The sequence below is a fragment of the Ranitomeya variabilis genome, chromosome 2, assembly GCF_051348905.1.
Source record: "Ranitomeya variabilis isolate aRanVar5 chromosome 2, aRanVar5.hap1, whole genome shotgun sequence".
In the NCBI taxonomy this organism is placed as follows: Eukaryota; Metazoa; Chordata; class Amphibia; order Anura; family Dendrobatidae; genus Ranitomeya; species Ranitomeya variabilis.
Genome location: NC_135233.1, coordinates 127,391,105 through 127,414,576, shown reverse-complemented (window position 1 = coordinate 127,414,576; position 23,472 = coordinate 127,391,105). Strand labels below are relative to the sequence as shown.

Genomic DNA, 23,472 nt, shown 5'->3' with positions numbered 1-23,472 from the left:
TACAGCAGCAGAAGACCACACCGGGTACCACTCCTTTCAGCTAAGAACAGGAAACTGAGGCTACAATTTGTACAAGCTCATCGAAATTGGACAGTAGAAGATTGGAAAAACGTTGCTTGGTCTGATGAGTCTCGATTTCTGCTGCGACATTCGGATGGTAGGGTCAGAATTTGGCGTAAACAACATGAAAGCATGGATCCATCCTGCCTTGTATGGAGCATCTTTGGGATGTGCAGCCGACAAATCTGCGGCAACTGTGTGATGCCATCATGTCAATATGGACCAAAATCTCTGAGGAATGCTTCCAGCACCTTGTTGAATCTATGCCACGAAGAATTGAGGCAGTTCTGAAGGCAAAAGGGGGTCCAACCCGTTACTAGCATGGTGTACCTAATAAAGTGGCCGGTGAGTGTATACCTGTGTGTCATCTGCTCCTGTATATAGTATATATCTGTGTGTCATCTCCTCCTGTATATAGTACATAGGTGTGTCATCTCCCCTGTATATAGTATATACCTGTGTCATCTCCTGTATATAGTATATACATGTGTGTCATCTCCTCCTGTATATAGTATATATCTCTGTGTCATCTCCCCTGTATATAGTATGTACCTGTATGTCATCTCCTTCTGTATATAGTATATACCTGTGTGTCATCTCCTCCTGTATATAGTATATACCTGTGTGTCATCTCCCCTGTATATAGTAAGTACCTGTATGTCATCTCCCCTGTGTATAGTATATACCAGTGTGTCATCTCCTCCTGTATATAGTATATACCTGTGTGTCATCTCCCCTGTATATAGTATGTGTGTGTCATCTCCTCCTGTATATAGTATATACCTGTATGTCATCTCCTCCTGTATATAGTATATACCTGTGTGTAATCTCCCCTGTATGTAGTATATATGTGTGTCATCTCCCCTGTATATAGTATATACCTGTGTGTCATCTCCCCTGTATATAGTATATACCTGTATGTCATCTCCTGTATATAGTATATACCTGTGTGTAATCTCCCCTGTATGTAGTATATATGTGTGTCATCTCCCCTGTATATAGTATATACCTGTGTGTCATCTCCCCTGTATATAGTATATACCTGTGTGTCATCTCCCCTGTATATAGTATATACCTGTGTGTCATCTCCTCCTGTATATAGTATATATCTGTATGTCATCTCCTCCTGTATTAGACCTCGTTCACACGTTATTTGCTCAGTATTTTTACCTCAGTATTTGTAAGCTAAATTGGCAGCCTGATAAATCCCCAGCCTACAGGAAGCCCACCCCCTGGCAGTATATATTAGCTCACACATACACATAATAGACTGGTCATGTGACTGACAGCTGCCGGATTCCTATATGGTACATTTGTTGCTCTTGTAGTTTGTCTGCTTATTAATCAGATTTTTATTTTTGAAGGATAATACCAGACTTGTGTGTGTTTTAGGGCGAGTTTCGTGTGTCAAGTTGTGTGTGTTGAGTTGCGTGTGGCGACATGCATGTAGCGACTTTTGCGAGATGAGTTTTGTGTGGCGACATGCGTGTAGCAACTTTTTGTGTGTCGAGTTGCATGTGACAGGTTAGTGTAGCAAGTTGTGTGCAGCAAGTTTTGCGCATGGCGAGTTTTGCGCATGGCGAGTTTTATGTGTGGTGCGTTTTGAGTATGTGCAAGTTTTGTGTGAGGCAACTTTTGCATGTGTTGCAACTTTTGTGCATGTGGCAATTTTTCCGCGTGTGCAAGTTTTGCGTGTGGCGAGTTTTCCATGAGGTGAGTTTTGCACGTGTGGCGAGTTTTGAGCGGCGACTTTTGTGTTTCGACTGTTATGTGGCGAGGTTGTGTATGTGTGGTGAAATGTGTGCTGAGGGTGATATATGTTCAAGCACGTGGTAGTGTGTGGCGCATTTTGTGTGTGTGTTCATATCCCCGTGTGTGGTGAGTATCCCATGTCGGGGCCCCACCTTAGCAACTGTACGGTATATACTCTTTGGCGCCATCGCTCTCACTCTAAGTCCCCCTTGTTCACATCTGGCAGCTGTCAATTTGCCTCCAACACTTTTCCTTTCACTTTTTCACCATTATGTAGATAGGGGCAAAATTGTTTGGTGAATTGGAACGCGCGGGGTTAAAATTTCGCCTCACAACATAGCCTATGACGCTCTCGGGGTCAAGACGTGTGACTGTGCAAAATTTTCTGGCTGTAGCTGCGACGGTGCAGATGCCAATCCCGGACATACACACACACATACATACACACACACATTCAGCTTTATATATTAGATTTAGATAATGTAGTGAGGGATCAATACAGACTTTTTAATTAAAGTTTATCAGAAAAGAGATTAGATTATAACATTAAATAGACATTTAGGATTAAAATAAATGTTAGCTTTTGACCACCCCTTTAAGAAGATTACCCGCGCAAACCTGTTCTAAGTCAGCTGGAAGAGATTCGGCTGCCTGAAATGGAGGGATCCTCCTGATTGTCTAAGGTGGCCATTTCAAAGTGAGAAGGAACCACACATAGCCAGCTAACGATGGCCAAAGCCACCAATATTGGTGGGCTCGGCCAACAGTCTAATATACATCGGGGCCTCCTGACTCTCTGCCAACAGGTAATATCTGAAAAAACAAGGATGGGACAGATCTGATATTGGATTATCAATCCTTTTGTTCTTGGTGAGATAAGCCGCCATTAGAAAACTGTGTCAGTGACTGGCTGGTAGGCAACACAAAAGCCTTCAGCAAAGTACAAGCTCCTTTATATAGAGGAGTCAGGAGACCTAGCTGCTGGCCAAATGATCAGCTGAACCATTCTTGGCCAAAGCTAAGTATGTGGGGCCCCTAAGCTAGGGCGGAGGGATAATTAGAAAAGCAAGCACGCTGGAATGTCTCCAAGAAAATTTCTGACTGAGAAGTGGAAAAAAATCTGAAGTGCGAATAAGTAGCATTTGTTGGGACAATCCACATGTTATTGTGAAAAGAAAACTGAAATGCAAAAAAATTTTTTAAAAACGGGGTGGCATACCACAATGTTGCTGGCAGCTCCATTAACAGGCGATGGACTAGGTTCAGGTCTGTGAAAAGAAATCGCAAGAAATTGTAGCATCAATATTTTCAATAAAAAGTTTTAAAAAGCTGCAACAAAACTGCTTACTGCCTTCCAAAAGTGAAAATATAAATTAATAGGACATAACATGTGGCATGTAATAGAATTTACAGGACAGGGAAACTTGTCAGATCCGCTGCTACTACAGTGCGCATTTCTGTAATCTGAATAGGTGTCTTACGTTCCATACTAATACTGCCCTGATTGAAGAATAACATTGTATTGTAAAGAGGCGCATATGAAAACTATGCAGGACTAGCCCAGTGTGGCATTTGTTCCCCCAAATTAGTCCTGGGTCTTCTAATTACGCCCCACAGGGCGTGACTGACATCTTGCATTAGGGTCTTACCATTATCCAGGCTGGTAATCAAGCAATACATAATCCCAAGGGGGTAACCCAGAAGGAAAAATGATTGCAATAACGTTCCATTGAAGTAAAATGAAATTATTCATTTAGATACAGTATATTTAAAAACAGAGGAGAAAACAATAAAAGGCAAGGTTACCTCAAAAAGGAGCCCAGTTAGTCAGGCACAAAATGATTATACTATTGGTAGGAATTAGTGGTCCAGAGCCAAACATGAATATGTACATGTATGTATGTATGTATGTATGTATGTATGTATGTATGTATGTATGTATGTATGTATGTATGTATGTATGTATGTATGTATGTATGTATATATATATATATATATATATATATATATATATATATATATATATATATATATATATATATATATATGTGTTAGTGCTATCCAATTATGAAGTTAGGGGAAATTTGGTAGGTGGATTTAAACAATACCAAATGTATAATGATGACAATATAGGAATAATAGTAGCAAAATAGTCATAAATTGTATTTAACCAATTGTATTAAAACCCCAGAAGGAATGGCTTTGCGATAACAAATTTTGACATTCAGTACTCCAGGAACAGTAAGGAGTTATCCAAATTGCTGTAATAACATCCATTACTTAAATATCTTCACCTTGTTTCCTCATGCCCCTGGAGGAAGCAAGCTGAAACGCGCGTCGGGGCTTAGGGTTCCATAATAAGACCACCCTTTTACAGATATGTAAATAATGTACATGATTGTAGCAATTTGTTTTTGGTAGGCTGGCAATCAAGCCCAAAGTGGTGTGACTAGAAGATTCGAGGCAGAACTAGTCAGGGAGGAAAAGACGCCGCACTGATTAGTCCTGCCCTATTCTCACATGTAAAGCTGCAGGATAAAATTATATTCTTCAAACACTGCAGCATTAGTAAGTTACATAAAATCCATAAACTCTGCACCCATACCATCTGTGGGGACAATCTGGGGGATCTGAAAGGTTCCCCGTACTTGAGAAGATAATGAACAGAAATATCACACTAACACTGAAATAACTAATAAAAAGGTAATGCAAATAATAAGCGGTTATAAAATAAAAAAGGTGTTGGCAAGTGTCTGATTTACAGCCTGTTTTTTGTTGTTTTTTTTATTGCAGTGCTGGAGTGGTGCTTCTAATGCAAGTTCACCATCTATCGACACCGCTCTAGTCGGCCTATGGCAGTTTATGATCTGCTATAGAGAACCGGAGCTCACGTTACTGACGTTACTTCTGGCCAGTCAGAAGTAGATGTCACAAGATGGTGCAGCAGGTCCAAAGTGGCACCGAAAACAGGTGAAGATGGCGGCTAGTAAGTATAAGACTAGGGTCAGGAATCTTAGAATAAAGCACCCCTCCAGCTATGCAGAAAAAAAACAAATAAATGCTGGAGTGGCGCTTTAATGCTCTATGTGACAGCTGAGTAAAGCATTCCGTTTTTTCCTGCTATCTCCAGCAGTCCTATAGAGACAGGGCTCTGCACAGGTCTATTCTCAGGATGGGTAAAGATTCAAGGTTAGTTCCCCACCAATCAGCAAGTTATCACGTATCCTATGGATAGAGGTGAACTTCTAATTATAGGAATACCCCTTTAAACAATGTCTGAATTACCTTATATTTGATACTGCAGGACTTGCTGGGGAGGCAGAGTTACCTACTGGTTGAGACTGCAAAATAAACAGAAAACAAATATAGATTTTAAACCTTGATTCCAGTATTGTAATTTCCTTTGATGATTGTTGAAGTTTTAACTAAACTAAAAACTGTTTTCTGTTGCAGATCTACAAGTTCTCTGAATGCTGAGCTCTGTATAACCCTGCCCACTCCACTGATTTGTGTGGGGGAGGTATACAGAGCTCAGCATGTATTTCAAATGAAAGGGTACTTTACCAGTGTGAGACATGTAATGACCGACAGTCTGCTCTCCTATAGCTCTGCACAGCTGTAAGTGATTATAACCAATGCAGCACAGCAGAGCTGGGCTTTGTCTCCTTACAAACACCCTTGCAGGTGCAGTTATTAACTCATAGTGCTGTCAACCGAGCTTGCAGAGTTGTATCTGATTACAGCTTATACAATGTAGCAGAGTTTAAATTTTTCTCAGGACAAATACATTTGCAGCTACAGCTCTCTAGTCACAGTGCAGTCAGCTCTGCTGTACTACTGTAACGCTGGTGGTTGTGGGCCCAATACGCCACGGACCGGGCTTACCCTGGAGGGGGTGACTAAGTGTATACTAGGTCTTCACTAGTGCCTCTGATGGTGACGATAGGCTGGGATGCCGGTAGTCATCAGGTACCACTCCATAGCAGTTCCCATGACTGCAGCAGCTGACTGGAGGGTCAGAGGCGCTGGTATGAGGTACAGGAGGAAGAGTCAAAAGCGTAGTCAGATGGTCTGAGGTCAGTGCAAGCAGCATGGGTTCACAAAACAAAGCCAAAGTGAGGGATGGAGTAGTCAATCCGAGCGGGTAAACAGACCGTCAATAAAGGTATACAAGAACAATGACAAATGCATAGCCGGGTGCTAGCAGGCTAGGAATCAACATTCAGGCAAGGAATGGAGGGTGGAGTCACCTGATATATCACCTGCTAGCAGGTAATAGGCTGGGAAAGCAAATCTCTGCAGGACAGAGTGGATACAAATGCCTGCAGGATTTGGCCGCGCCCCCCCATGACTCACAACCAGCACAACTCAGGGAGATGGTCAAGTACTGGATGGAGCAGAGCGAAACGCAGGGTGAGTGCGGAAGCGCTTGGAGGGCGTGAGACTGGTGGCTGTAACAACTACCCTTCCCCCACATTATCTGCCTATGAGATGGAAGCTGAAGAACTAAGCAGATGTGATTGTAATGTTGTAATGTATTAGTTGTAATCACACACAGCTCTGCCGTGTGAACATGAGAGCAGACTGTCAGCTATTACATAACACTGGTAACACCTCCTTTCATTTAAAATAAGCTCTGGAGGCAGATTCTCATGGGGATCTGTATTTGGCCCATTGATCTTAAAGGGAACCTGTCAGCAGTTTTGTCCGATATCAGTTATGGCCATCACCTTTCAGGGCTGATATACAGCATTCTGTAATGCTGTATATAAGCCCCCAACCTGACCTGTAAGAGAAGAAAAAAAAACGTTAATTAGACTCACCTGCGAGGCGCTCCGGTCCGAGGGGTGTCGCTCTTTTTGGTCCAGCGCCTCTCTTTATTGTGATGCCGTCCTCCTGCTTGCTTCGTGTGGATGGCATCTCCTCAGCACCGCATTCCTGCGCAGGCACACTTCTCTGCCCTGGTGAGAGCATAGCAAAGTACTGCAATGCGCAGGTGCCGGGAAAGGTGAAAGAGCCCTGGCACCTGTGCACTGCAGTACTTTGCTCTGCCCTCAACAGGGCAGAGAAGTGTGCCTGCGCAGGAGGGATGTGCTGAGAAGACCGTGGATGATGGAGGGATGCGTTATCCACACAAAGCAAGCAGGAGGATGGGGATCATAAGAAGAAGGGAGGCGCCGAACGAAGACCAGCGACGCCCATCGGACCGGACCGCCCTGCAGGTGAGTATAATGAACCAAGTGACAGGTTCCCTTTAAAGGTGTTGTCCAGGCTCGGGGTTCAAGTCTGCAGTGCACGCTGTCAGGATTCTCCAGTATTATGCAAGCGCATAACTCCAAGTATGCAAAATTGCATACATGAAGCCTATAGATATGAAACACGACTATAGATAAATCAGCACAGAAGAAAAGCAAACACCTCCGCACTGCTGTCATATGTTAGCCCCTGATAAATGGAAACCTTAAAAGTACTGCCGCCATCAAAGTTAACCCCTTCTATCCGACTGGGTGCTGCATCCAATGAAAATAGTTCACAATCCAAAAGGTAAAAAATATAAAGGAATGGAGCGCACTTACCAAGGTAGAAAAAAGTCACAACTTTATTTACAAAAAGATCGACATGTCAATACGTTCATTCAATCCAAATAACAAGCTCCGTATGTTATTTAGCGCTCATGTTAGAATGATTTTAATAATATACATGTCGTGTGTTTTTTGTATCTGTTATATTCACATTCTGATTTAGTGTTTTGCACTGTGACGCCGGGTGTGGGGAGGTGCCAATTGTAACGTGACTATAAAGCCCTCCCTGCTTCCTTCGGGTGTCAGGACCTGTCGAAGTGCCGTAGGCACGAAACAGCTGTCGTCCTTTCACTTTCCACATCCCTCCCTGCCAGCTTGCTGTATGTCCAAATAAAGTTGTGACTTTTTTCTACCTTGGTAAGTGCGCTCCATTCCTTTATATTTTTTACCTTTGGATTGTGAACGACTATAGATAACATTTAAATATTTATTGTAACCGTTTTAAAAGGTGTAAAGTGACAAGTGCCCAAAGTGGCTGGTGTGGAGGGAAAGAAGGAGATAAGTTCCAAGGTAACTTGAATATGGGAAGATGCTGCTCATCCACTCTCTCCGCTGTACCCAACGCACGTTTTACCAAAGCTTTGAAATTGCATACATGCGGTCACGTGCCAACTAGATGTGTGTGGCTCACGCCATACAAGCAAATTAATCGAGACCAGATATGTTTAGTCTGAATGCGGCCGGAAGTATGCAAATCGACCAGCCGGTCCTGGCGCCAGCACCAAACAATCCTGACAGCGAGCGCTTTAGGATTCACAATTCTGCAGTCACATAGAGTGACTGCAGCCCTGAACCCCCAGCATGGATAACCCTTTTAACACTTCAGTTGCATATTATGAAAAAAGTGTATTTCTCTAGAATAAGACATCAGATCGCAAAGATCTAGCTATTATTTTATTCAACTTTCTATGTCCTGCATGCCCCAATAGACGGCTCCGGATGGTTGATCCTACTAAGAGATTCCATCTAAAGATGTGATGGACTAAAAAAGAACCCTTTTTCTACCAATGTTCATGTTGTTTTATGCCTTTCTGCTTTACTTCCTGCCCCAAGCAACAACTTGTTTTTACAGCCATCACTCCCTCTTCAGATCCTCTTCTCCCTTCTGACTACATTTCACATCAGCCCTTGTGCTGGCCTGCACGCCAGCAGTGAGCACATCCCTTGCTTTTACCCTTCCATCCTATCCCCAGCTTCACCTTGATACAAGTAACACACAAAGCAATAGAACACCAGACAAGGTAATAATGGTAATAATGTTTATCACCTGGTCAGCCACGGATGGTGAGCGAAAGATGTATATACAGGGTATACTGCATTAGTGATGGGTCATTCACAACCGATCTGGCACAAAGAGCTGGCTCCCTTCTGTGAACAATGGGAGTCGGCAAACCAGTGAGAGCCACATGCAGCTTCTGAATGGCTCTCACTGGGGGCGTAAAATAACTGTGTTTGACAGCCAAAACTGTGCCCAACCAGCTCGGTCGTCGCCTAGCTGCAGATGGGAGTAGCTGCAGATGGGAGGGGTTTTGACTGTGGTGAACAGATAAGACACACCCGAAGGAAAATAGGGAAATAAGAAAATGTCAAATGGGGGTCCGTCTTACAGTCCGAATTCAGATTAGGGGGGGGGGGGTTTCGGCACAGGCGAAGGAGTGGTCACAGGGGTTGTTCGGAGGTCCAGGCTGGTGCGGTGGCCTCCGGGAAATCCCATCTCAGGCTGATGCGGTGTTGCTGCTCTGTGGTGCAGCGGGGCTCCGCAAGCATTTTGCGACAGGTGCTCTGTGGGGCTGCGGTGCTCTGTGGGGCTGCGGTGCTCTGTGGGGCGGCTGTGGCCTGTGGGGCGGCTGTGGCCTGTGGGGTGGCTGTGCTCTGTGGAACAGGGGCGGTGACCTGTGGGGCGGCGGGGCTCCGCCGGCATTTCGTGAAAGCCCGGAGGCCCATGCAGATCCATTCCTGTGATGCGGGGGTCTACGGGAATCTCGTTGCTGAGATCGGAATCTGAGCATGCGCCGCCCCTGGCAGCCATTTTCCCGGAGGCCCGCTCAGATCCATTCCTGCGATGCGGTGGCCTCAGAAATACTGGCGGAGCCCCGCTGCCTCACAGACCACCGCCACCACCTCCCCCGTTCCACAGAGTACAACCACCGCCGCTCAACAGGCCACCGCCGCACCAACCTGGGAAGGGAGGCTGCATCGTCGGACCGGGACCACCGCCACGTTACTTGTAAGTTTATTCCGACTAGTAGACGCACCCCCATTTTCCCCCAAAAAAAAATTGGGAAAAAATATAGTTCTTACCGATAACGGTATTTCTCTGAGCCCATGACGGCACCACGGAGAGAGGGGATCCGCCCACCAAGGACAGGAAACCTATGGATAAAAAGGTGGTACCACTCTCCTGCATCAGTTTGTTTACATAGAGAATGATGGGAGACTACTAAGGCATTTGCAAATTTTAACTGTTTAGCCTAGTAAGATACCACGTGATTTTAACTAAAAGTAGATTATGAATAGACTATGGCACTCTTTGAATGTGCACACCCATAAGTGAAGGGAGGGAATGTACGGGTGCCGTCATGGGCTCAGAGAAATACCGTTATCGGTAAGAACTATATTTTTCTCTGATCGCCCATGACGGCACCACGGAGAGAATTGCATAGATAGTACATTCAGGGAGGGACCACCGCTTCCAGAACCCTTTTACCGAAGGTAAGATCTGAAGAAGAGATTAGGTCCAATCTATAGTGCCTATAGAATGTGGATGGTGAGGACCAGGTAGCAGCTCTACATATCTGGTCTATAGAAGCTCCGGCCTTCTCCGCCCAGGAAGTTGCCACTGCCCTTGTTGAGTGAGCCTTAACCTCCCCGGGAACGGACATCCCACTTGCCGAGTATGAAAGACTGATGGCGTCCGTGATCCATCTTGCTATGGTGGCTTTAGAAGCTTTTTTCCCCTTCCGGGGACCCTGGAAACACACAAACAGAGAGGAATCCTCCCTACTCTCTCTAGTGGCTTCTAGGTAGTGTAAGAGACACCTTCTTACATCCAGTGTATGTAATGTTTGTTCCTCCTTATTTGTAGGGTTGGGACAGAAGGAGGGGAGAGATATCTCTTGAGACCTGTGAAATTTCGAAGCCACTTTCGGGAGATATGCTGGGTCTGTTTTTAAAATGACCCTATCCTCTAAAAATTGTGTGTAAGGAGGATTAACTGAGAGGGCCTGTAAGTCGCTAACCCTACGGGCAGAAGTGAGGGCGACTAACAGAGCGGTTTTGAGAGATAGGTTTTTTTATTGAAGTTTCATGTAATGGTTCAAATGGTGGACTAGTCAGGGCTTTAAGGACCAAGTTTAAGTCCCATTGTGGAACCACTTTCACTGGCAGAGGCCTCGATCTTCCTGCTGCTCTGATGAATCTAGAGACCCACCTATTTGAAGCTAAGTCAAAATTGAATAATGCCCCCAATGCCGCCACGTGAACTTTTAGGGTACTGGTGGCTAAACCCATCTCCAAACCTTTTTGTAGGAACTCTAATATGGAATTAAGGGGAATCTCCTTCCCTATCTTTGCACCTGAAGAAGACAAAAACTTTTTCCATATTTTGCCGTATTGTTTTGTTGTAACCGGCTTCCTACTTTTTAACAGAGTTGAGATTAAACCCGAAGAGAACCCTCTGTTTTCTAATATTTTCCTCTCAAGAGCCAGGCTGTCAAGTGCAAGTTCTTGACTCGCGGATGACAGACTGGGCCCTGCGACAATAGATCCTGGAGGTCTGGTAATACCCACGGGTCGGATATTGACATCTTCCTCATCCATGAGAACCAAGGTCTCTTCGGCCAGAACGGGGCAATTAAGATGACCAATGCCCCGTCCTCCCGAATCTTCCTCAGCACTGCTGGAATCAGAATGAGAGGAGGAAAGGCATAGACCAGATGGTGACCCCAAGAGATCAGGAAAGCGTCCACAGCTACTGGGTTCCCCAAGGGAGATAGGGAGCAGAAGGAGGCTACTTTTTTGTTTAAATGGCTCGCGAAGAGATCTATTTTGAGAACACCCCATTTTTGTGTGATCTGAGTAAATATCACTGGATTTAGTTCCCATTCCCCCTGTTTTAGGCTGGATCGACTTAGAAAGTCTGCCTTGTAATTGTCTACCCCCTTTATGTGTAGGCTTGTCAGGGATAGAAGGTTGCTCTCGGCTATTTGAAGGATTGAGCTGGTCACTTCCATTAGATTTTTGGAACGGGTACCCCCCTGATGATTTAGGTAAGATACTACTACTTGATTGTCCGACATCACCCTTACATGGTGAGATTGAAGGACTCCCAAGAATTCCTGAAGGGCAAATTTTACTGCCAGGAGTTCCTTCATATTGGAGGAATTGTTTGCAAGGGACGGAGACCAAATGCCCTGGGCTACTAGATCGCCCAGATGAGCCCCCCACCCTGAGGGGCTTGCGTCCGTAGTTAGGACCTTTGAGATCGGGATTACCCATGGGACTCCCTGGGAAAGATTTTCCTGCAACGTCCACCAAGTCAGAGAGTGATTGGTGCGAGGAGACAATGTTAACCGCCCGTCTAAATGCTCTCCTAGAAGGATTTGCTCTGACAGTAGCTGCCATTGGAGATCTCTTGAATGTAGTTGGGCCCACTGGACCGCCGGGATGCAGGAGGTCATAGAGCCTAATAGGGACATGCCCTGACGGAGTGTTATGGAGGGAAGAGATTGTACTCTTAACGCTAAATTTTTTATCTTTTGTATTTTGCTCTCTGGGAGCCGACATTCCATTTGTTTGGAGTCTAGAGTGAGACCTAGGTACTCCTGAACCTGAGAAGGCACCAGTCTGGATTTTTCTAGGTTTATTAGCCAACTCAGATCTTTTAGAGAATGAATCACTAGATCTAGTTGACTCTTGCAATGTTGCAGGGAGGAGCCTATCACCAGGAAATCGTCCAGATATGGTATGATCAGGGTGTTTTCTTCCCTGAGGTGAGCCATTACCTCCGCGACCAACTTTGTAAAAACCCTCGGGGCTATTGCTAAGCCAAATGGTAGAGCTGAGAACTGGAAGTTACTTAGGACTCCCTGGATGTGGACTGCCAGTCTGAGGAATTTTTGGTGATCCTTGTGTATTGGGACGTGATAATATGCGTCCCTCAGGTCCAGGACCACCATGAAGCATTGAGGAAACAGCATTTTGATAGATGATTTTACTGTTTCCATCTTGAATGCTTGAACCTCTAGGTAATTGTTTAGGTTTTTCAAATTGATAATGGTCCTGAAGGAACCATCTGGCTTCTTCCTCAGGAATAGAGGGGAATAGTAACCTTGCCCTCTTTCCTGAGGGGGAACTTCCAGGAGTACTCCTTTTTTTACTAACCCGACAACCTCGTTTTCTAGCGTCAACTGCTCTTCTGCCGAGGATCTTGTGGGTGTTATCTTGAAAGAGGGACGAGGGTACCTCTTGAATGTTAACCTCAGTCTCGACTCTATGATGTTTAGTATCCATCGACTTGAGGTAATCTTTTCCCAGGCTGGGAGAAAGAGAGATAATCTCCCCCCCACCTGGGGCGAACCTTCATTGTGAAGGTTTTTTGTTGTCATTGAGGTTTTTATTAAAGATAAACCCCTTATTTTTGTTCTTTTTATCTTCCCATTTCCCCTGGCTTCTCCCCGGGTTCCTACGGAAAAACCTCTTGTTCCGAAAGGGCTTCCTATAAGAGGGGAGACCCAGAGGGGGGAAGGACTTTTTCTTGTCCCCCGCTTTTTCCAAGATGTCATCTAGGGTGGAACCAAACAGAAATTCTCCTTCGCAGGGGATGGTACACAGTTTTGTTTTCGTTTGTAGGTCGCCTGGCCAATTCTTAAGCCAGAGGGCGCGCCTGGCCGCATTAGCAAACCCTGCTGCTCTGGCGGATAGCCTGATGGAGTCGGCCGAGGCATCAGCTAGGAAAGCCGCGGCCCCTCTCATTACTGGTAATGTGTCCAGCATTGAGTCCCGGGAAGTTTTCCCCTTTAATTGACCCTCTAGTTGGTTCAGCCAAATCATCAGGGAGCGTGAAGTACATGCTGCCGCTACTGCCGGCTTCAGGCCTCCTCCCGCTGCCTCCCAGGCACCTTTGAGAAAGGCATCTACCTTCTTATCCATAGGGTCTTTTAGGACCCCCATGACCTCGAACGGGAGGGCAAATTTTTTTGAGGCTTTAGCGATCGCTACATCTAATTTGGGGGCCTTTTCCCAAAAGGAGCAGGATTCCTCCTCGAAGGGGTATTTTCTTTTTGGCGTTAAAAGAGCCTTTCTCATGGGCTTCTTCCATTCTTTCTTAATTAAGGCTGCTATTGCTTCGTTAAGAGGGAAAGCTCTTCTCTTTTTCTGTTCCAGGCCCCCAAACATGATGTCTTGTACCGATTTTTTAGGGTGGGAGTCTACCAGACCCATGGTACTTCTCACGGCTTTTATGAGGCCATCAGTATCCTCTAGAGGGAAACAGTTATGTCCCCCCGAGGAAGAAGTAGATGATGAAGATGAGGTGGAGGAGTTGAAGGACACTGAACTCTCACTATCGCTTTCTGATTTTGAGACGGGAGATGGGGACCTGAGTCTGGTTTTTCTCTTTTTTTTCCCACTTTTTAGTGATCTGAAGGTGTCCTCTACTTGCTCCTTAATCAGGCTTTTAAGATCTGTTGCAAACCCAGGAAGGTTTTCAGATACAGTCTGCTGAATGCAAGTATTGCATAGTCTCTTATCCCATGTAGGTGGAAGATCCTCTCTACAGATGGCGCAACTTTTGTGCTTAGTTTTACATACGCTTTTCCTCCCCTACAAGAGACAAATAACAATCTTACTGTCTCTGACATTCACGAAGATCCACTTACCACCTCCAGGACCCATAAATACCGGTTGGGGATTCTCTGCCTCTGGCTTTTTCCCCGACGCCTTACTGGACTCCTTACTGTGCTGGGACCTTTGGCGTTCTTTGCTGGTGTCCTGGTGCCCTTTCTGCTGTCGCCTTTTTTGCTGCTGCTGCTGCGGCGATGCTACAGGTGGAGGTGACTCGGGCTGAGGTGATGTCGGGTCGCTCATACTGCTGCTGGTCTGCGGATGCTGCTTTGACACTTGGCTGAGCTGGCGCTGCGGCACTATTACTCATGAGGCTCTTGCTTATCACTGCAGAGCCACTGGGAGGATGTGGATTACTCTATTTAAACCCTCCCGCCGCTTGCCCTCTGCACTTGCGCAGTCCACGGAGAGGAGCGCCGAACGCCGGCGCCTGTGCATTAGCCCGGCGCCCACATACCGCGCCGAGCGTTTAGCGCCGCCGGCGCCTGCGCAGACGCGTTAGGCGCCCAAGCGGAAGCCCCGCCGGCGCCTGCGCAGACCGCGCCCAGCGCCCGAGCGGCGCTCCGTCAGCGCCTGCGCAGATCGTGCCCAGCGCTCGAGCGGTAATCTACCGGCGCCTGCGCGGAAGCTCCCAACTCGCGAGACCAGTTTAGATCCCGGGCATGCGCCGAACTTTCAAGATGGCGCCCAGGAAGCAGCTATGGCACTGCTGACCGGCGCCCCCGGTCCTATGCAGCCCCTATAGCGCGTTACTCTGCACGCCCGATGGCGGTGCAGCGTGCAGACTGAAGCTTGTTTTAGGGAGGGTCGCGCTGCACCTCCCGCAGCCACAGAGGGACCCCCCTGGATGTTGCCGCTGCTGCATCTTACCTGGGGAGGTGACCGCGAACTCCTTGTCACCTCACCCGCACACCCTGTCGCCCCTGGCTCCCAGCGGTGGCGCTTCGGGTCACCACCCTAGCCGAGGCAGAGGGACCCCAGCTGCCTGAATCGGACTGGTTGGCCCCGGAATTCCAACGTCGAACTGGTAAGTCCGTAGGTCTCCCATCAAGGACAGGAAACCAACTGATGCAGGAGAGTGGTACCGCCTTTTTATCCGTAGGTTTCCTGTCCTTGGTGGGCGGATCCCCTCTCTCCGTGGTGCCGTCATGGGCGATCAGAGAAAAAGAGCCTCTTATAGTCCATAAAATACAGTAGTTAATAAGAATCCAAAATAGCTGGCTGTTTTTGATGAGTGAAGCCTAAAGATACAGCTCAACAAAACGAGCTGGACTGCATATATTATAAGGGTATAGAATAGGGTGTGTGGAGCACCGCACTCCTCAGCATGTAAAAGTCACATGATCGTGATGTCACATCAGATTCCAGAGCCAGGAAGTTAGGAAGGATCTGACATGACATCACAGGAAGTCAGGAATTTCCCAGCCACAGGTTATGTAACAAGGAGAACAGCTCAGGTTACAGAAAGATTTTGGAAATCAAGGTATTAAGAAAAGAGCCCTACTGTAGTAATTAGTTCATATGAAAGGGACTTAGAAAAAGATTGTCAAAAGCAGACAGCCCCTTTAAAAAATAGATACACTGTTTACCTGGTCTTGGTTTTGTAGAGAGAGGAAAGCCATTTTGCATGCAAGGTTCTCAGCTGCCTTTTTAGTTTTGTCTTGTGCTTCGCCACGTTTTTCTTCATTTACAAACACACAAGCAGTAAATCTAAAAATACAAAAACAAAAAGAAAAAAAAATCCATAATGTCAACATTATAAAATAAAGAATAAAGATATCCTCCGTTCCCTACAGCCAGTGAAAGAACCCTCTGTACCTGGGATTGTGAGCTGGTCCTGTTGAGGAGATTTGAAAGCTAAAGCGCAGCCCAGATGTGTCACAGTGACTTATGAGCATGCCTTTATAGTTATGTTCTGCCATAATGGATTTCAATTAGGAACCTTAAAGAAAAGGAAATATATTAATAGTGTAAATACCTGTTTAAAAAAATTGGGCATTAATTTTGGCATGATCCAAATACATCATGGAATCAAAACTAGGATAGAAATAAAATGAACATACACCCTGCTATAAGTAAAAAGCAATAGCACATATAACATTCTGTACTTAGTAAATACTGTTTTTGATTAAAAAAAAGCATAAAAGCCATCCCACCAGCGCCAAGGTGTACCCAGTCAGCACGGTCATAACAGGGTTCATGAAGTCCCCTATGTTATTTATATGTACTATTGCTGTTTACTTACTTATAGCAGGGTATATGTTCATTTTATTTCTATCGCAAGTTTTGTCCATTTAATGGCCAATGTGAACATGCTCCTGCACATTGCATGTAAGCCAGCTTATACTCCAGTTCATTGCTTTCAGTTTTGCTTTTCAATGGCATCAAAAACAGGTGGATCTCACCCAATTTAAATGAGAGAATGCATAGAGCCTCAGACCAAAATCTGTCAGACCCATTTAGGCCACTCCGGAGGTCTGCACAGTACCACTTCTCCTGTCCTGTATACTGGGTGTAATCCTCAGTATCTGTATAAGGCTGCCGTCACACTATCAATATTTGGTCAGTATTTTACATCAGTATTTGTAAGCCAAACCCAGGAGTGGAACAATTAGAGGAAAAGTATAATAGTAACATATGCACCACTTCTGTATTTATCACCCACTCCTGGTTTTGGCTTACAAATACTGATGTAAAATACTGACCAAATACTGATAGTGTGACGGCGGCCTTATTCCGTATATTTACACTGCACAGTACTTGCCACAGGGCAAGAGGGAAGAGCTGGGTAAAGCGACAGAATTGGAACATCTAATAGATGCGTCTTTTCTGGGCGGCTGCGGGCTATTTTTAGGCTTTGGGGGGCAACATCCATAGACCCTTACCAGCTTGAGAATACCAGCCCCCAGTTGTCTGCTTTAGCTTGGCTGGTTGTCAAAAATGTGGGGGACCCCATGCCAATTTTTTATATTATTTATTTAAATAATTAATTAAAAAAACAGCGTGGGAATCCCTCTATTCTTGATAACCAGCCTTGCTAACGCTGATGGCTGATGGTTGCAGCCTCTAGTTGTCAGTTTTGCCAGGCTAGTTATCAAAAATACAGGGGAACCCACGCCGTTTTTATTTAGAGTGCAGGAGCGGCTGATGAATACTCCCATCAGCCGCCATCTGCTCTCACTGTTATTAGCGACAGCAGGCCGGGAGAAAACTTTTTACCTCCGATCACAGTTGCTGGCTCACGCTGTCATCGGCTGTGCATCACAGCTCGGCAAACACGGGATGTTCAGGCCCCGCATTCAAGTGAATGGGGTCTAGTTCTGGTACCCAAACTTTTTTTTTCAACTGTTCGGCTGAACCCGCTGGACCTGAACATCCAGGGGTTCGCCTATCTCTAGTCTTGAGTTTTCTGGATGAAACCATGAACGATTTTTTATATGCTTGTGTGCATTTCCCCTTAGGGCCCCTGCAGATGAGCACATGAGAAATCATCCGTGTATCATCCAGAAAACTCGGACAACTTTCATCTAATTTTCATCTGATTGTCAGTCATCCATGTGTGCGTTTCTTACATCCGTGTGATTTCTGCGTGTTGTCTGTGTGCGATCCATTTTCATATGACTACATTGAAAAATGTACATGATCAGTTTTCTGTGTTTATAATAGAAATGTATCAGTAAAAAAATCGGATGCCACTGGGAAGTTCTGTGATGGATGTTTTTTTACCAACCATAGACCTCAATAGGCGAGTCTGATAGGAGACCTGGAAGAAACTAGCGCATGCTGCCATTTTTGTGTTACGGATAGTCAGACCGAAAAATAATCATTCTTCTGGACAGCACTATGGAATAACAATAGGGCTACTCAGTGAGCTCTCTGTGTGCTGTCTGATATCCTTGTCTGCATGATCTCTTACACCGACAGGAGACAAATAGACACTGCCTATGGCAGGGGCCTCACAGGCCACTGTACCTGTCAAACCCGGAGGTCATTCTTTGACCTCTGACTGCTAGGACAACAACTGGCTCCACTCCATCATATTGCGTTGTGACCGATGGGATGAAAAAGGGAAACCCCATCCTCTCACAACCATCTAGCTCTCGCAGTCGTTATTAACAGTGGTATCTAGATAGGCAAACCTCCAGAAAAATTGAGTATTCTAACCACGCAGGGAAATCCCCATGTGTTCACTGAACAGTGCGGATTTACCGCATCCAATACATTCTATTGGTGACATATTGACATGCTGTGGTGCTGAATGACGCTCTGCATGTCAGTGTCTACGGAAAGGCGCACACATCGTTCGTTCACATGGGATTTCTAGAAATCCCATCCATTATGCTGTAACATCTGGCCGCTGCGGGTTTGACGCTGCATAAGTGCACAGCAATTCCTGATCATGGGTACCCTTAGTGACCTGCACATTTTTTTCCCACCAGGAGTTTTTTTTATCCCCTTTCTGACATCAGATGTAATAATCCGTCCACGTGACCTGAGTCTGACCAGGGACGAATTATTACGTCTGCGCGATCGCTCGTGCACACGGGTGGTGTGCGGGCGATCGATGCCGGGTGATAGCTGATTCTGACAGCTGACACCCGGTACTAAGTGCCAGGAGCGGTCACGGACCGCTCCCGGCACTTTAGCCCCCAAAATGCTGCGATCAAAAGAGATCGCAGCATTCTGGTAGCCGGCAGAGATTCTGACAGCCCCTCTACTTTTGGATCTGGGACCCTGAGTCGTGACACGGGGTCCCAATCACTGCTATAAAGTAGTTTTTATTGGGTAAAAGCACCAAAACATAAAAAAGATATAAATGAGGTATTGCTGTAATCGTACTGACCCGAAGAATAAAACTATCAATTTTACCTCACACGGAACGGAATAAACCCCCTCCAAAAAAAAATTCCTAAATTGCTGTTTTTTGTTGATTCTGCCTCCCAAAAATTGGAATAGAAAGCGATCAAAAATTGTCATGTGCCCAAAAATGATACCAGTAAAAACGTCAACTCGTCCTGCAAAAAAAACAAGACCTCAAATGAAAAATTATAGCTCTCAATATATGGTGATACAAAAACTAGTTTTCACAATAAAAAGCGTCTTTTAGTGTGTGACAGCAGTCAAACATAAAACCCAATATAAATGTGGTATCACTGTAATTGCACCGACACAAATAATAAAGTCGCCTAATCACTTACACCGCATGAGGAACAGAATAAGAAATAAACAAAACCAATTCTTCACCTGCTGTTGATTTTTTTCATTTCCAAAACTCGCAGTTAGACTTAGGTGCACATTTATCCTGTGCTCTACACTGAGCACTTGCATCAGCGTTTCCATGTAAATCTCTTAAATACGTGATTCAGACGAGAGAGAGAGAGAGAGAGAGAGAGAGATAAAAACAGGGAAAAAAATCCAGCTTCCAAAAATATCAAAATCTATTGAGGATAAAATCCAAAGTCCAATGACATGGTTCACAGGAGAATGTGTAGCAGCAGGCCTGCTGGATTTTTTTTCCTGTTTGCCCCATTGTTTTACGTGATGACTGCACGGTATCCGGGCTTCCCCACAACAAATGCCTAATAGGTGAGCTGGTTTTTCACTATTTTTTTTTCACAAAAATTATATTTTAGACCCAAATGTATTTTTATAAGGGTAACAGGAGAAATTGCACCATGCAATTTGTAGTGCAATTTCTCCTGAGTACGCCGATACCCCATATGCAAGAGAAAACTACTGTTTGGGTGCATGGCAGGGCCCAGAAGGGAAGGAGCCTCATTTGACTTTTTGAATGTAAAATTTCCTGAAATCATTACCAGACGTCATGTCCCATTTGGAGAGCCCCTAATGTGCCTAAACAGTGGAAATCCCCAACAAGTGACCCCATTTTGGAAACTAGACCCCTCTAGGAATGTACTTAGATGCGTGGTGAGCACCTTGAACTCCCATGTGCTTCACAGAAGTTTATAACATTGAGCCGTGAAAATAAATAAAAAAAATCACATTTTCCCTACAAAAAAAATATTTTGGCCCAAAATTTTGCATTTCCATAAAGGTAACAAGAGAAATTGCAAAATACAGTTTGTTGCGCAATTTCTCTTCAGTATGCCGATACCCCATATGTAGGGGAATACTACTTTTGAGGCACAGTGCAAAACTCAAAATGGAAGAGGTGCCATATTGGAGTTCAGATTTTGCTGCAATGGTTTGAGGGTGCCATGTCACATAGGCAGAGCCCCTGAGGTGCCAGAACAGCAGAAACCCCCCGTATATGTGAACTCATTTTACAAACTACACTCCCCGATGAATTCATCTATAGGCCCCGTCTCACATAGCGAGATCGCTAGCGAGATCGCTGCTGAGTCACAAGTTTTGTGACGCAACAGCGACCTCAGTAGCGATCTCGCTATGTGTGACACGTAGCAGCGACCAGGCCCCTGCTGTGAGATCGCTGGTCGTGTCAGAATGGCCTGGACCTTTTTTTGGTCGTTGAGGTCCCGCTGACATCGCTGAATCGGTGTGTGTGACACGGATCCAGCGATGTCTTCACTGGTAACCAGGGTAAACATCGGGTTACTAAGCGCAGGGCCGCGCTTAGTAACCCGATGTTTACCCTGGTTACCAGCGTAAATGTAAAAAAAAACAGACAGTACATACTCACCATCTGTTGCCCGTCAGGTCCCTTGGCGTCTGCTTCCTGCTCTGACTGCCGCCGTAAAGTGAGAGCACAGCAGTGACGTCACCGCTGCGCTCTGCTCTCACTGTACGGCGGCACACAGTCAGAGCGGGAAGCGGACGGCAAGGGACCTGACGGGCAACAGATGGTGAGTATGTACTGTTTGTTTTTTTTGGTAACCAGGGTAAACATCGGGTTACTAAGCGCGGCCCTGCGCTTAGTAACCCGATGTTTACCCTGGTTACCCGGGTGCTGCAGGGGGACTTCGGCATCGTTGAAGACAGTTTCAACGATGCCGAAGTCGTTCCCCTGATCGTTGGTCGCTGGAGAGAGCTGTCTGTGTGACAGCTCCCCAGCGACCACACAGCGACGCTGCAGCGATCAGCATCGTTGTCTGTATCGCTGCAGCGTCGCTGTGTGAGACGGGGCCTTAAGGGTGCATTCTGTAATGCTGTAGATAAGCCCCCGATGTAACCTGAAAGATAAGAAAAACAAGTTAGATTATACTCACCCAGGGGCGGTCCGATGCGATCCGGGTCCGATGGGTGTCACAGGTCCGGGTCCAGTGCCTCCAATCTTCATATGATGACGTCCTCTTCTTTGCTTCTTGTCGTGGCTCCTGCGCAGGCGTAATTCTCTGCCCTGTTGAGGGCAGATCAAAGTACTGCAGTGCGCAGGAGCCGGGAAAGGTCAGAGAGGCCCAGCACCTGCGCACTGCAGTACTTTACGCTGCCCTCAACAGTACAAAGTTCGACTGCACCGGAGCCATGACAGGAAGCAAAGAAGGACGTCATCGTAAGAAGATGGGAGGCCCCGGACCGCGAAGCCCATCGGACCGGACCGCACCGGGACCGCCCCCGGGTGAGTATAATATAACCTGTTTTTCTTATCTTTCAGGTTTCATCTGGGGCTTATCTACAGCATTACAGAATGCTGTAGATAAGCCCCTGATGCCGATGGCAGCCGCAGTTTATAAGCCCAAAATTACGTGACAGATTCTCTTTAACATGCAAACCACCTTTGGGGGTAAAGGGGTTAATCTTTTCAGGTTATAAAAAATCCTTGTATGAACAGCAAAGTAGATTTCCCATAGAAATGAACAGGAAGAGTTTTCCAAGAGATTTTTTATTTTCTGAAATAAATTCCCTGTGACCATTGCATAAAGATATCTCTACACTAAGAAGAGGGTTTTTTTCTCTCGCAGTTTTTGAAGCAGAATCTGAACAGAAACTTTTTTAAAAACTTGGGGCATTGTTGGTCAATTTCTGCTCCAAAAACTCAGCAAAAAGATTGTGTGAACACACCCCGAGAATCTAGCTGGGCTGAAAAATTCTGGTACAATACAATAGTAAATGTCCCCCATTACAATTCACACCCCTGACAATTCTTCTGGTGAACTACAAATCTCAGCATACCAATCTACACTATTAGGCCATGTTCACACTCTGCGGCGTCCCTCTGCGGGTTTATCCCGCAGCGGAATTGATAAATCTGCAGGGCAAAACCGCTGCGGTTATCCCTGCAGATTTATCGCGGTTTGTTCCGCGGTTTCCGCTGCGGGATTACTCCTGTACTATTGATGCTGCATATGCAGCAATATGCAGCTTCTATAGTAATGGTAAAAATAATAAAAATTGGTTATACTCACCCTCTGATGTCCGGATCTCCTCGGCGCTGCACGCGGCGCTCCGGTTCCAAAGATGCTGTGCCGAGAAGGACCTTCGTGACGTCACGGTCATGTGACCGCGGCGTCATCACGGTCATGTGACCGCGACGTCACCACAGGTCCTGCTCGCACAGCAAGTGAGACTGGACAGCCGCGGGCAGCGCTGAGAGGTGAGTATAGCATCATTTTTTATTTTTATTCTTTTTTTTTTTACCCCAAATATGGTTCCCCGGGCCTGGAGGAGAGTCTCCTCTCCTCCACCCCGGGTACCACCTGCACATTAACCGCTTACTTCCCGCAACGTGGGCCCAGCCCCATGCAGGAAGTAAGGCCATGTTCACACTTCGCGGTTTTTACCGCGGATCCGCGGCGATTTTGATGCTGCGGGTCCGCAGCAGTTTCCATTGCGTTTCCATTAACATGTAAACCCTATGGAAACCGCAAACCGCTGTGCACATGCTGCGGGAAAAACTGCGCAGAAACGCAGCGGTTTACAACCCGCAGCATGTCACTTCTTTGTGCAGAATCGCAGCGATTCTGCACCCATAGGAATGCATTGAACCGCTTACTTCCCGCATGGGGCTGTGCCCACGATGTGGGAAGTAAGCGGATAATGTGCAGTTGCTACCCGGGGTGGAGGAGAGGAGACTCTCCTCCAGGCCCTGGGAAGCATAAATAGTGTAAAAAAAAAAGAATTAAAATAAAAAATAATGATATACTCACCTCTCAGCGCTGCCCGCGGCTGTCCGGTCTCAGTTGCTGTGCGAGCAGGACCTGCGGTGACGTCGCGGTCACATGACCGTGATGACGCCGCGGTCACATGACCGTGACGTCACGAAGGTCCTTCTCGGCACAGCATCTTTGGAACCGGACCGCCGCGTGCAGCGCCGAGG

General features: G+C 46.1%; 1 protein-coding gene across 4 annotated transcripts in view; it reads right to left on the bottom strand.

The window, feature by feature from the left end:
- The window catches only part of LOC143804667 (interferon-induced, double-stranded RNA-activated protein kinase-like), a 134,554-nt gene that overhangs the window by 109,939 nt on the left and 1,143 nt on the right, over positions 1-23,472 (bottom strand). For 3 of the 4 annotated variants that reach the window (XM_077282994.1, XM_077282992.1, XM_077282995.1), the window contains exons 2-5: positions 16,056-16,179; positions 15,827-15,947; positions 5,098-5,153; positions 3,032-3,080 (exon numbers count right to left, since the gene is read on the bottom strand). In XM_077282994.1, coding sequence (XP_077139109.1) covers positions 3,032-3,080; positions 5,098-5,153; positions 15,827-15,947; positions 16,056-16,159 — 330 coding nt within the window. In that variant the 5' untranslated portion in view covers positions 16,160-16,179. Of the gene's footprint in view, positions 1-3,031; positions 3,081-5,097; positions 5,154-15,826; positions 15,948-16,055; positions 16,180-19,106; positions 19,253-23,472 lie in introns of all 4 variants that reach the window. The other variant, XM_077282993.1, reaches the window with a different exon arrangement.